Source organism: Argopecten irradians, chromosome 7 (genome assembly GCF_041381155.1).
Source record: "Argopecten irradians isolate NY chromosome 7, Ai_NY, whole genome shotgun sequence".
In the NCBI taxonomy this organism is placed as follows: domain Eukaryota; kingdom Metazoa; phylum Mollusca; class Bivalvia; order Pectinida; family Pectinidae; genus Argopecten; species Argopecten irradians.
This window is the reverse complement of record NC_091140.1, coordinates 12,536,770-12,550,210: the sequence shown is the minus strand read 5'-3', so window position 1 is coordinate 12,550,210 and position 13,441 is coordinate 12,536,770. Positions and strand designations below refer to the sequence as shown.

Below are 13,441 nucleotides of genomic sequence, written 5' to 3'. Positions count from 1 at the left end.
CTCGGGTCAGATCCGTTTAAGGAAATTTGTGTTAAGGAGATTAATTCTGTGCTGTAATTATTCATGGAAAGTTTTAAGTTCGATTCCCTGTATATAATATGTTAATTGAACAAAGCAGTTAGAGGGTGAGGAATCCTAATAAACGGAACTCCCTAGCTCGTTATTAAGCCAGTAAATGTTTGTTAAACGGAACTCGGGTCTGGTTCCTAGTTTCCGTATAAGCTTAAACGGAACACGGGTCTGGTTCCTAGTTCCGTATTAAGTTAAACGGAACTGGATGTCTCAGTTGTCAGATCCGTTTTAAGGAAATTTTGTGTTAAGAGATTAATTAATGTCTGTGCCTTATTATTCTTGGAAGTTTTAAGTTCGATTCTTGTGTATAATAATATTGTAAAACTGAACATGCCAGTTAGAGGTAGGAATTCCTAATAAACGGAACTCCCGCACGTTGGCCAGTTGGTTGGTTAACGGATATCTAATAAACGGAAAGCTTAAACGCTCAGTTGGGTTCCAGTAAAGTTAAGCTTAAACGGAACTCGGGTCTGGTTCCTAGTTCCGTTTAAGCTTAAACGGAACTGGTAGTCTAATTGTCAGTTCCGTTTAAGGAAATTTATGTGTGTAAGGGAGAGTAGATTCTGTGCTTGCATTATTCATGGGGACGTTTAAGTTCGATTCTTGTTTATATTATGTAATTGAACATGACATTTAGAGTGGTAGAAATCCTAATAAACGGAACTCCCGCTCGTTTGACCAGTACATTTGATTTTTAAAACGGAACTCGGGGTTCTGCGTTCACATAGTTTCTGGATAAGCTTAAAACGGCAACTGGGTCTGGTCCTAGTTCCGTATATGCTTCACGGAACTAGGGTTCTGGTTTTCATAGTTCCGTTTAAGTTAACGGAACTGGAGTCTAGTGTCAGATCCGTTTAAGGAAAATTGTGTTAAGGAGATTAATTCTTTGCTGTATTATTCATGGAAGTTTAAGTTCGATTCTTGTTTATAATATGGAATTGAACAAGAAGTTAGAGGTAGGAATCTAATAAACGGAACTCCGCTCGTTGGCAGGTAGTTTGTTAAACGGAACTCGGGTCTGGTTCCTAGTTCCGTTTAAGTTAAACGGAACTCGGGTCTGGTTCCTAGTTCCGTTTTAAGTTAAAAAACGGAACTCGGGTCTGGTTCCTAGTTCCGTTACACGTTTAAGTTAAACGGAACTTATGGTCTGGTTTCCTAGTTCCGTTTATTAAACGGAACTCTGGATTCCTAGTTCCGTTTAATAAAAACGGAACTCGGGTTTGGTTCCTAGTTCCGTTTAAGTTAAACGGAACTGGGTCTGGTTGGTTCCTAGTTCCGTTTTAGTTAAACGGAACTCGGGTCTGGTTCCTAGTTCCGTTTAAGTTAAACGGAACTCGGGTCTTTCCACTGTTGTTATCGTTACAGGATTATCAAGGGTATTGTATAACATAGACAGGTTTAACAGTTTATTACAATGCAAATGATTCTACTTATCAATCAGATATAGCTATTTTTTATAATATAACACGCATTATCGGTTTTAAAAATTATCCAGTTAAAGGATTTAAATTGTAGGGAAAACTCACATTGTCTTGTATGTTTATGATGACTGTAGTAACATTATCGTTACAATGCACTCTTGTCACTTGTAAACATTATCGGCAACAATTATCTTCAGGTTACAACGTTATACATTATGAATCACAACGTGCGTACATCCACTGTAAATGATGACCGGGTTAAGGAATATATCAATGACATGCTAAAAACACTGTTGTACTTCCAAAGGTGTAAAACTATCGTAATGATTGTGCATTGCATTATAAGGGTATTATTGTTAGTCAATTATTTGTCAACAGTTGAGGAACATCAGTGTTACTGAAGTGGGATGTCGCATCTCTCTAACAAGGGTACGCAAGGTAGTGGGTACATTATCAATTTCATGATGGGTTTTAAGTAGGGTAAAACTTTCGTGTAAATGTATCCTGGATTCATGTAAAGGCTTTCAGGGTTACAATAATTATCAAGTTTACTTTTATGAAGTAACATCATTAAATCAATTTACTGTAGTAGATTATCGTGAAACATGTGTATACCATCGGGTTGCGTACTTATGTTTACATTATGATCGTTAAGGAATATCAAGGGTTCACTGTAAAAATTATTCATGCTACAATAAAAAATACATGATTACAAGGGTTACTGTAGTAACATTATCGAAAGGTTATCAAGGGTTCACTGATAGTAACATTATCGTTAAATTATCAAAAGCACTGTATTTACAGTTATATTTACAGATTAATTCACTGTTCCTTACTTAGAACATTTATCGGTTAATTAATTTGAAGGATACAGAATTGTTTTCGGCATAATTCGACATTACAATTAAATACAGGGTTAAGAATTTCTCAGGTTTATGTAGTCTTACAGGGTCAAGGTTTTATGGTAATTGTTATTCGTTGAAATTCTCACTGTGAATGAACTTACTGGATTTATTGTTACCTATTTTTCAAGGGTTACTGTAGTTACATTATACGTTACAGGATAATCAAATGAATTTACCTACAGGATTATTCAAGGGTTCACTGTAGTAACATTATCGTTACAGGATTATCAATGTTCACTGTAGTTACAATTTCGTTAAAGGATTATCAAGGATTCACTGTTAACATATTGGGCATTAATTATCAAGGGTTTGTAGTAACATTATCGTTACACATTATCGGCAGGTTACAGTAGAACTTATCGTTACAGGATTATCAAGGGTTCACTGTAGTTAACATTATCTTAAGGATTAATCAAGGGTTCATTGTACTGCGTTACAGATAAATCAAGTTTACAAGTTACAATTATCGTATAATCAATTTATCAATAGTCTACTGTAAATCACATTATCTTACAGGATAACAAGGGGTTCACTGTAGTTAACATTATCGTTACAATAGTATTATCAAGGATATTCACTGTATTTACATTAACATTATCGTAATTATCATAAGGGTTCATAGTAACATTATTTACAGATTATATCAAGGGATATGTTCACTGTAGTAACATTTTGATAAAAGTTCTTGAAATGTCTTGACCTAGGTTTATCCCCTTTTCTGTCTTGCCCTTGGTGAACTCTCTTTGCTTCATCAAGAGTTGTCTCCCTTATTCACTTTGTCACTTCATTTGTAGGAAGGGAAATAACTCTTGATAGATCTTTCATGTGTGTAGTCAATATATGTGTGTACTATGTTATGTTTAAGAAGATAATTGTAAGTACAATTAAATATTTGATTTTGAATAATTCTTCAAATGTAACATTTATCATATTTGTCTTTCATGTATCTCTCGTAAATGTACATATTGTCTTGTGTATAATATTTTAAGAAAATGAATAAAAAAATAAATTAAAAAATAGAATAAATTGGAAAGTGTATCTTTAACTAATATTTACATTTTGAAAATTTCTAAGTATAACATGTTTGTAATCACGCATGAGTGTGATTTTGTAATTACGCGAGAGTGTGACTTTGGATATTGTCTTGCGCAACGCTGGATTTTGTTTTGACATCCGATTTCCGGTTTACAAGAAAGTTTTCCAACTCTGCATATATTGGATGATTTACATAGAATAACGTTACCGAGAGACACCTCTATCATAAGAGTTCGCTGCGCTCTCTATCATGCGAGCGCAATTCACGTCGTTTTCTCCGAAAATTATAACGTATTGCTCGCAAACACATGACGCCATAATCAATACCTACCCGCATATGCAGAATAGCTACGATGGAACCCTTGTGAAAGACATTTCAACTTACCCAGACATAGTTGGAAAGACATGCAGGTGATTGCAATTGAGCACTGTTCCTACTGGACACAAACCAAGCGTCGGTCGAGAGAGAGATTCTTGATTACCTATCTACAGACCCGCTATCTAAAAGCCTTGGCGAACATTATACGTATATATAAAAAGTCTATGCAATAGACGACTTTTTTCACAATTCGTATTTCCCGCTTTAGGGTTTTAACGCTTTGGTTTTTTGATTGGTCTGTTTATATCACGTGATCGTCTTCATATATGTAAGGGGCATGCGATTTATGTCATTCTTCGCTGAGAAAAAAAAAAATTGCAAGACGCTATTTTGTTGGACAAGAAATTTGTGAGTTTTGTTGTTTTTATCTCAGCATTGAAGCCTTTATTAACACCACCAGTAACGATATTCCTATCACGATTTCTCAATTGCTAACTGGGTAAGTGTTTGTGTTATTTTACGGTTCAGTTATCACTCAAAATTTGGGTCATTATGTCAGACCCTGCTCGAGTTTTGGTTCTCGGCCACAGTTTCATTGCTCGTCTCGCTTCATATATCAATGAATCCCCAACGCGGGTTTTTTTGTTATTTTGGTTTATCTCGTGATCTTGTGGATTTCGTGGGTATCCACAGGGGCTAAATATGCAACGTATCACCTCTCGTTTAGAGCTTCCCGGTTCGATATCTGTTAACGACGTCATTTGTTTTTCACAATGCTGCGGAAATAACCTAAGTAGGCTACGAGGATTGCCTGAGCGTGTGGTTGACGCTATTATGTCTTTCACAGAGGAAACTCTTGTCCAGGGGTACCAGGCATGTCGTTGTTTATCAGTTGTTTTGGTAAGAGCGAACCGCGTCGTCATAAAGGTGATGTTGCGATGCGAGCATGTACATGAAACTTAGACCAGTGTTTGAGACAGCAACATGTAGGGTCAACGACGATATCGGCATTATCGGATATATCAATGACAAGTGATCATGATCATGAATTACTAACTGAGTACAATCCACATTGTAGCATAAGATCATTATTATGAACTTTATAATTACTACATGCAAATTAAAACATATATACATAATATATGTTGATGCAACATATAAAGATACATGTATATGAACCACAGGTGTTTGGCTCTATAGACTTTTTTTTCTCTCTATATGATATATACATGTACAAATGTATATGTAATACTGTGTCAATATAAAAAGAGAGAAAAAATGTCAATAGAGCCAAACACCAGTGCATGAACCACATATGTAGGCCAATGTGATTCATTTTATCTCATAATTCATTGCATTCACGGGACAGGAAAAGGAATGCATGTACAAAATGTAGAATAGTTTGGTTTGATTGAATAGTACTAATTAAAAAATGGAGTATAAAAACAGTCCGTTAATGATTTCTATACAGTTCATCAAGTGAAGAAGATCTGATGGAAAAGTATACCAAAACAGCTAAAGAAAACCTGGATCAGTCCTTCATTAAAAGCAGAGAAAATGGGGAAAATATCCGTTTAAATAAGACTGGTAAAGTCCTAGCAGGCATCACGAACTTATTTTTTCTCACATATTTTATTTAGCGCATAAACTTTTAGACTTGCTCCACAAATCGAACTTTTCCTATGAAAACAAATGGGCTGAATGCTAATAAACATAATTCACGTTCAGCGTAAAATGGAATGCACACTCGTGAAATTAGAGAAATTTCAGTTTCAATTCCCTTTTCCTTTTTACTACGTACATGTAAGAATTACGTACCGACGGCAAATGATAGTCCACCAGGTACTATCAAGGGTCAAAATAATATATGTTGTGTCTTTTTAATGATGAAACTCCAATAGTCTGACAATATTTATATCCCCTTAGTTCACTCTAATATACTGACGTTTGTACTAATATAAATGCGAGTCTTTGATAATTGTAGGCCTGTATTTAAAAATGCCCATACGATAATTAGGACTCATGCACCTGGTAATCACTACTTGATGTACATGTATATAATGATCCTTTTCTAAATACACGAAACGTAATCGAAGAACATTTAACCAGTTAATTATATAGAAATGAAATCTCGACAGGTATCGGTATATAGATACAACATACAGATTGATGTATCTAGACTAGCGTCGATTCCAGTGATCTTTCATCTATATGTACATGCATGTACTATCACATATTTCATAGACGAATATCGTTATAAAATACCCAAAGAATAAATAGAAAGCAGTTATAATGCATGTATATAGTAAGCTATTAGTCCACCTCTTTACGTATGTTCTAAGTATTTAGATATACTGTGCTCTCCTTACTCTCAAATTATGAATAGATTTGTAGCATCATGGTATTTATTTATCTATATATAGTTTTGGATTAATACTGTATTTATCTCAAATTATTACACGAGAGGAAAGAAAATCAACCGATTATCACCAAAAATGACACGGCCACGTGTTTATATTTGTGTGACTGCGGGTGCCGCAGTCCAGTTAACCACAACACAAGTCTCAATTCATAACAGAGATGTTTAATGCTGACTTGATGTGTTGATGATGATGGTAAATAACTGAAAAAATACAAATAAGGATTTCTGAACTATTTGCAATGATTTACATAATCTCATAAAATTATCTCAATGTTAAGAAACACATATTTTAGAATGACTAGATTACACAGATTAAAGGATTTCACCAACATATTTTAGGAATGACTAGATTGAACAAATAATAAAAATAATTCGAAAACTACTCCTGAGAACACTACCGATTCATATCCGAGTAACATTATACACCTGTCTTACTACGAGTTTACGTAAAACGAAGTAAATATTCACTAAAGTATTGCAAAATACAATAAACAACAATCATAAACTCGATACTGTAGAGCTATATGAATTATAAAAGGTATTAACATAGAACAGAACAAACCGAGCCGATCTAATAGACTAAACTGGGCGAGTTGTCTCTACAAAAATACTTAACTGACAAATGTAAACAAATGCAACTTATTTCCGACTGATTGTGCTTTTAAACAGAAAATATCCCTATTTGAATGTTAATTATAGACTTTGAATTGTTTATGACAATCGACTTACTTCATGGGTCGAGCAGGCTTGCAGTTCTGAGTTAATAAAGTTTGCGCGCCATGTGCTTCTAACATGTGTTTCTGCACCGGAAATGTTAAAAATACACTAACAAACAGATTCGTATAACTGACCAAAATGTGCGGAACGTACAAACTAAAAAAACAATAGGTAAAGGGAGATAACTCTGGCGAAGACAGCACACTCCCCGCCATGATGCCCACAGCATCATTAATAACAAAGAAAAGAAATGGAAAAATCTATGCACAGTTTTCAATAAGTAATACAAGTTCGGTGATAGGTCGAACGAAACATGTGGTTTGTTTTCCTTGGTCCGTGACACACTTTCCGTCAGTTTTTCGCGCCACGCGGATCTCTGCTTTTGCGGACTCGACCATCATTTCCAGGGAATACCCTTGTCACTACACCCAAAGGCCAATGAATTCTAGGGGTCTGACTGTCCCGCATTAAAACCACATCACCTGGTGAGAGATTTCTTTGAACATTTTGCCACTTTCTCCTTTCTTGCAGGTTCTGCAAGTATTCAGAACACCAGCGACGCCAGAACATATCCGCAAGAATCTGTACGCGTTTCCACTGAGCTCTGTACAGATCTTTCCCGTTCAGCGGCAAATTGATATTTTCTATGCGGTTAGGTTTCTGTGTGAGTAACAATGACGGACTCAGTGGGTAAGGTTCTTCAGGGTCGGAAGAAATTGTAGTGATGGGTCTAGAGTTTATGATCGCGCTCGCTTCGGCAAGAAAGGTTACAAGAACTTCGTGTGTAAGTCCTTTCCCTGGAACCTCTATGAGCAAGGTATCCAGTATCCGTCTCGTCACCCCAATCATTCGCTCCCATGCACCCCCATATGGGACGCATGGGGAGGATTGAAAATCCAGGTACATCCACTGTTGTTGAGAAAGTTTGATACCTCCCGGTCCTCACAGTTGATAGCGTGTATCTTAAGATCGTCTGTTGCACCAATAAAATTTGTCCCTCTATCAGATCGAAATATTTTGACTGTTCCTCGTATGGAGAGGGATCTCCTAAGAGCGTTGATAAAGGATGAAGACGAGAGCTCTTCCACCGCTTCAATGTGTACAGCTCTGCTTGTTAGGCAAGTGAACAGTACTCCCCAACGTTTACTATTGGCTTGTCCGCCCCGTGTCCTACGAGAAACCACTTGCCATGGGCCAAAGCAATCCGCACCGACGTTTGTAAAGGGTGGTCCCGGCTCGACACGATCACATGGAAGATCTGCCATCTTTTGGTGTAAGGTTTTCCCACGTAATTTTCTACATATAACACATCTATGAAAGAAGCGATGAAATCAAGGATTTTCCTCCTGTGATCCAATATCCAGCCGAGCGTATTGCCCCAGCTGTTATGTGACGACCTTGGTGCTTGACTAGGTTGTGAAAGTGAAGGACCAGAAGTCTGGCAATGTGCGACTTGCCAGGTATGAGGACTGGTTTCTTTTCCTTGATATCAAGGTTAGAGTTCTGTAAACGACCTCCAACTCTTAACACGTCCTCCTCATCCAATACTGGGTTTAGTGATGAAACTGCACTATCCTTAGGTAGGGGTTTTCCTTCTTTAATACAACAGATGTCATTGTAGTATGAATCTCGTTGGACTTGGTGTAAGATGAAAGTGCAAGCGTTTTTGGTGTCATTGACACTACGGGGTAACAAGCGGTCTTTAATGCAGGAATCGGCATTATGAAATAAATAAGCTATCCTTTTAAGACAACTTATAGCAGCTACTAAGTCATTCCATCGAGAAAATTTCTCGAAGCGTTCTGGCCAGGATAACTTAGGCTTGTCTATGTTAGTTTTGCAGGACCTAACTTCTGCTCTCGCCTCCTTGTCCAAGTGCGGATTCTCAATTTCATAGGAAGTTTCTCCACTTTGTTCCAATTCTCTCAACAAGAATGGTGGACCGGATAACCACATAGAATTAGCCATTTCCGATGGCGACACAGATCTGGTAGCCAGATCAGCCGGATTGCTTTCTGTTGAAACGTAAGACCATTGACTAGGTGTAGTGGCTTGACGAATTCTTGAAACGCGGTTCGCGACATATGTATGGAACCTCCTAGATTCGTTGTGTATGTAGCCTAACACTACACGACTGTCTGAGTAGAACTTAAAATCGGACAGTTGAAGATCTAAGTGTTCTGCAATGGATTCCGCTATCTCCACGGCCAAGACAGCTCCGCATAACTCCAATCTTGGGATTGTGTGTCCGTGACTGGGCGCAAGTTTTGATTTCCCTAGCACAAATCCTAAATGTATGTTCCCTTGCTCATCATGTGTTCTGATATAGGCAACAGCTCCTATAGCCTTCTCTGAGGCATCCGAAAAGACATGGATGTCTCTGTAAGCTGCATTGTAGATAGGAATCGGACTATACGTTCGAGGTACAGTCAGAGTACTTAAATCCTGCAGGGATTCCACCCAATGTTTCCATTCTTCTTGCAAGTCATCAGGGAGAGGTTTATCCCAATCATCGGTAGTAGATACTACCTTTCTGAGTAGTAGCCGACCTTGAATGGTAGTTGGTGCAATGAAACCTAGAGGATCATAGAGGCTGTTTACTCGCGACAAGACTCCTCTACGCGTATATGGTTTGTCATCTTGCGCAACATTAAAGGCGAATGTGTCACCATCAAGGTTCCAGTTGAGACCAAGGCTGCGTTGTGATGATAGAGAGCTTGAAGAAAGGTCTAGATCCTTTAATCCACGAGCAAGATCGCAGTTAGGAAAGGCTGCAAGCACATCTTGAGAATTTGATGCCACCTTGTGCAACTTGAGGTTACCACCAGTTTCCAGAGCCTCCTGTGTCCGCTTTAATAGGGAGATAGCTTCGGCAGTGGTAGCCAATGACGTCAGAGCATCGTCCACATAGAAGTTTCTCTCAACAAACTGTCTGACGTCTGAACCATAAACTTCCTCTGAATCAAACGCAGTTTTCCGAAGACCATAGGTAGCCACGGCCGGGCAAGACCTTGTTAAGAGAGATGCCATTTAGTTCTGCAGAGGAGTCAAAAACTGCTCTTATTTGGTCTTTCTTTTGGGGATGATATACTCCAAATATTGGTAGATACCAGACTTCTTCATTTTCCTGCACAGGAGGTGCCACCTCCGCATGTCCACGCCTGAGGATCTCGTCCATAAATGTAATAAAATGGGCCCGTTTGGTTGGATCCTTCCTCAGATTCGCCTCCAAAGATTTGGCTCGCTTGTAAGCCAGATTCTTGTTGTTTGGCAGACGGGGTCGAGTAACCTTGAAAGGCAGAGGTGCCTCCCAATTCCCGTCAGCGTTCTTTGACAGTCCTTTATCCATGATTTCCAAGAATTTGTTATCCTCAATGGATCTTGCAATCTTTTCGTCATCAGGAGTTCTTTGGAAAACATTGGCACCAAACAACTCATGTTCGTGTAAAGAGGTTCTTGTTCCCGTTTGGTCAGTGTAAGATTCTTGGACTTTGAAGAGGTTAGGACATGGAGGAAATATAGATGATCGTCCACTTGATAAAATGTGGGTTTTGTATGCTGACACCAATTGTGGAGCGTGAACTTTATGAAGACATGTTTCACCGATAATTGTCCATCCAAGAGGAAGTCTTTGAGCATACGGCATACCAATCCGCTGGTCAAGTACATGGTATGCTTGAATAACGTCACGACCGATGAGAAGATTTACATCGACATTGTTTTGTAATGGAGGAATGTGACTGGCTATATCCTTGAGGTGAGGATAGTTCATAGCAATACCTGGTGTGGGAATCTCCTCCTTGCAGTTTGGAATCTGGTCACATTCTATCAGATAGGACAAGTTAATTCTCGCGGTCCCATCATGAGACTCAACTACAAGATCCGTAGCTCGCCTTCCAGAGGTGTTGACCTTACCAGAGCACGACGATAAAGTGTAAGGGGAGGACACACTTCTAATCCTTAGCTGATCGAAAAGTGTAGAGTTGGCGAGTGACCTATTACTTTGATCGTCGACAATGGCGTATGTCTGTACCGCTTGTTCTGGTTTCCCATTAAGATAGATCCTTACTAACATAGTCTTTGCGCATGACTTCCCTCCAACATTTTCTCCACAGATCTGTGTGCATGTAGTATTGACAGGTCGTGAGGAAGATTGCGTAGAATTCTCCCCGCCGTTATCTGTCGAGCGGCCTGATGGTTGACGCGTAACATGCATTGCTGACGAATGGTTAACACTTCCACACTCGCTGCATTGAATGTCTGCAGTGCAATCAGGTTTCTTATGGGAAGTAGAGTTACAACACCTGAAACATATTTTCTTGTCTCTCAAAAACTCTCTCCTATCGGCTATAGGCTTTGACCGGAAGCCTCGGCACTGATTTAAGGAATGTCCGGCGTTATGGAGAGGGCAACGTGCCAAATCACTGTTTGATTTTGTCTCGTTTTTATTGTTTGTGACCAACGAATCACTCAGATCTGTTTTCCTGTTGTTAACTGTGTTACGCTGTGACGATCTGTCTTTCTTCTGTGTTGATGAGGTAGAGCTCATTGAGGAATCATATGAGAAACTCGGGTTGTTTTTTATACGACTTTGTTCACGAAGGAATTCAGCAAAGAACGGGAATGGTGGATAAGTAACGGAGTTGTATCTCATATGCCTAGCTGCTGTATTTGTCCACTTCTCTTGCAGATTAGGTGGAAGTTTAGCTACGATTGGCGATACACCTGTAGACGAGTCAAAATGCCCAAGTAAGCCTTCATATATTCTCTCTTCCTTCAGAGATTCTATCTCTGACTTAATGTCGCTAAGCTCATACAGTTTCTGAGAGTCCTTGGGGGACAACCTTGGAAAGGATGTGAGTCTCTGTTGTATGGAAGTGAGGATAAGCTCGGGAGCCCCATAGCGTTCATCGAGTCTTTCCCAGATTCGATGTACTCCCCTCTCTGGATGTTGAGCATTAGCAGTTTTGATACTTAGCACCTGTCTCTGTGACTCTGGTCCTGTCCATTTGACAAGAAGATCTAATTGTTCCTGAGCACTTACATCAAGGTCTGACATAATAGTAAGAAAACTAGCCTTCCAAGTTCTGTAAGACTCGGGTCTATCATTGAAGCTTGAAAGTCTGGATAGAAGGAGATCCTTTTTCATGAGAAATCTAGTGAAGTCTGACGCCACATTGTTTACTGGAGATGAGTGGTTTACAAACTCCTCTCTGTCAGGACGGTTCCTTATTTGATCTGACGGCACAAAGATAGTTGCTGCAGGGTTAAGCGGAGTATGTTTCAATGATGATTTTGGATTCCGTTCTGTTATCCGATTAGTTGTAGATTCTAACAGCTTTGGTTGGTTCTCTATGTCGGACCTGTTGTCATCGAGTTCATTGTCAAAACTGTCTAGATACCGTTCTACCTTTTCCTGTGGTGGCAGTGAAATACCTTCTTGGACTTCGATTCCACTTTCCTGTAGAACTTCCACTTCCGCTTCAAGAGCGGCTACTTCTTTTTCTCGAGAAATAATATCAATCTCTGCCTTAATCTTAGCTTGTTGTAACTGAAGAGATGCTTCTTTCTTTGCATATTCAGCTCTAACTCTTGCTGCCCCAGCCTCAGCCCTTTTCTTAGTTAGCGTGTTTGTTAAACTGCTGCTGGTGGTTGAAAGCTGACTACCTGAGTGGTTACTAGATGCTCTAGAGTGTCGACGTTTAACATTGAAGGAAGCATTACTGCTGTTTGATCTAACTTCATCAAATGACAGATTGTGTTCATGTTCCTCACTGTCGGTACAAAGTTTTTCTTATAATGCGTAGAGCCTTATCACACATCCACTGATAACCCTCCTCTGCCAATCTGTATTCCTTTAAGAGTTTCATACTATCTTCAGTTTTAGTCCGTAGTAAGAACTCCATTGTAGTTGTCGACAAGGTTTCATATTTCTTTATTCTCTCCTTGAGGGTATTCTCCAAACGAATAAGATAAGCTGGGTCACTTTTTTCACTTTCGTCTAAGTTTTCTACTCTTGATATTACAGAGTCAACCGTCTGCCATGCCCGTGACATGTTTTTGTTGTGCTTGAATAAGGTATCCTTGTAAAGTTCATACCCTTCCTCAGTGAGGGTGTGGATTCTGCCTGCTGTAGCCATGTCCATGAATTATTTACTGTGACTGCGGGTGCCGCAGTCCAGTTAACCACAACACAAGTCTCAATTCATAACAGAGATGTTTAATGCTGACTTGATGTGTTGATGATGATGGTAAATAACTGAAAAAATACAAATAAGGATTTCTGAACTATTTGTAATGATTTACATAATCTCATAAAATTATCTCAATGTTAAGAAACACATATTTTAGAATGACTAGATTACACAGATTAAAGGATTTCACCAACATATTTTAGGAATGACTAGATTGAACAAATAATAAAAATAATTCGAAAACTACTCCTGAGAACACTACCGATTCATATCCGAATAACATTATACACCTGTCTTACTACGAGTTTACGTAAAACGAAGTAAATATTCACTAAAGTATTGCAAAATACAATAAA

The 13,441-nt window shown here is 38.7% G+C and overlaps 3 protein-coding genes across 3 annotated transcripts; all 3 read right to left on the bottom strand.

Moving 5' to 3' along the window:
* Positions 1–7,242: 7,242 nt before the first annotated feature.
* On the bottom strand, positions 7,243–7,740 carry LOC138327033 (uncharacterized). Its single transcript, XM_069273024.1, has one exon. It carries the CDS (start codon positions 7,738–7,740, stop codon positions 7,243–7,245), a length of 498 nt encoding a protein of 165 aa, XP_069129125.1.
* On the bottom strand, positions 7,737–8,156 carry LOC138327032 (uncharacterized). The gene has a single exon (XM_069273023.1). The coding sequence runs from the start codon at positions 8,154–8,156 to the stop codon at positions 7,737–7,739; it is 420 nt and encodes a 139-aa protein (XP_069129124.1).
* A 46-nt stretch (positions 8,157–8,202) lies between these two features.
* LOC138327031 (uncharacterized) lies at positions 8,203–13,031 on the bottom strand. Its single transcript, XM_069273022.1, has 3 exons — positions 12,712–13,031; positions 10,002–12,665; positions 8,203–9,901 (listed from the first exon to the last, which is right to left on the bottom strand). The coding sequence occupies exons 1-3, from the start codon at positions 13,029–13,031 to the stop codon at positions 8,203–8,205; spliced, it is 4,683 nt and encodes a 1,560-aa protein (XP_069129123.1).
* Between the last annotated feature and the right edge of the window lie 410 nt (positions 13,032–13,441).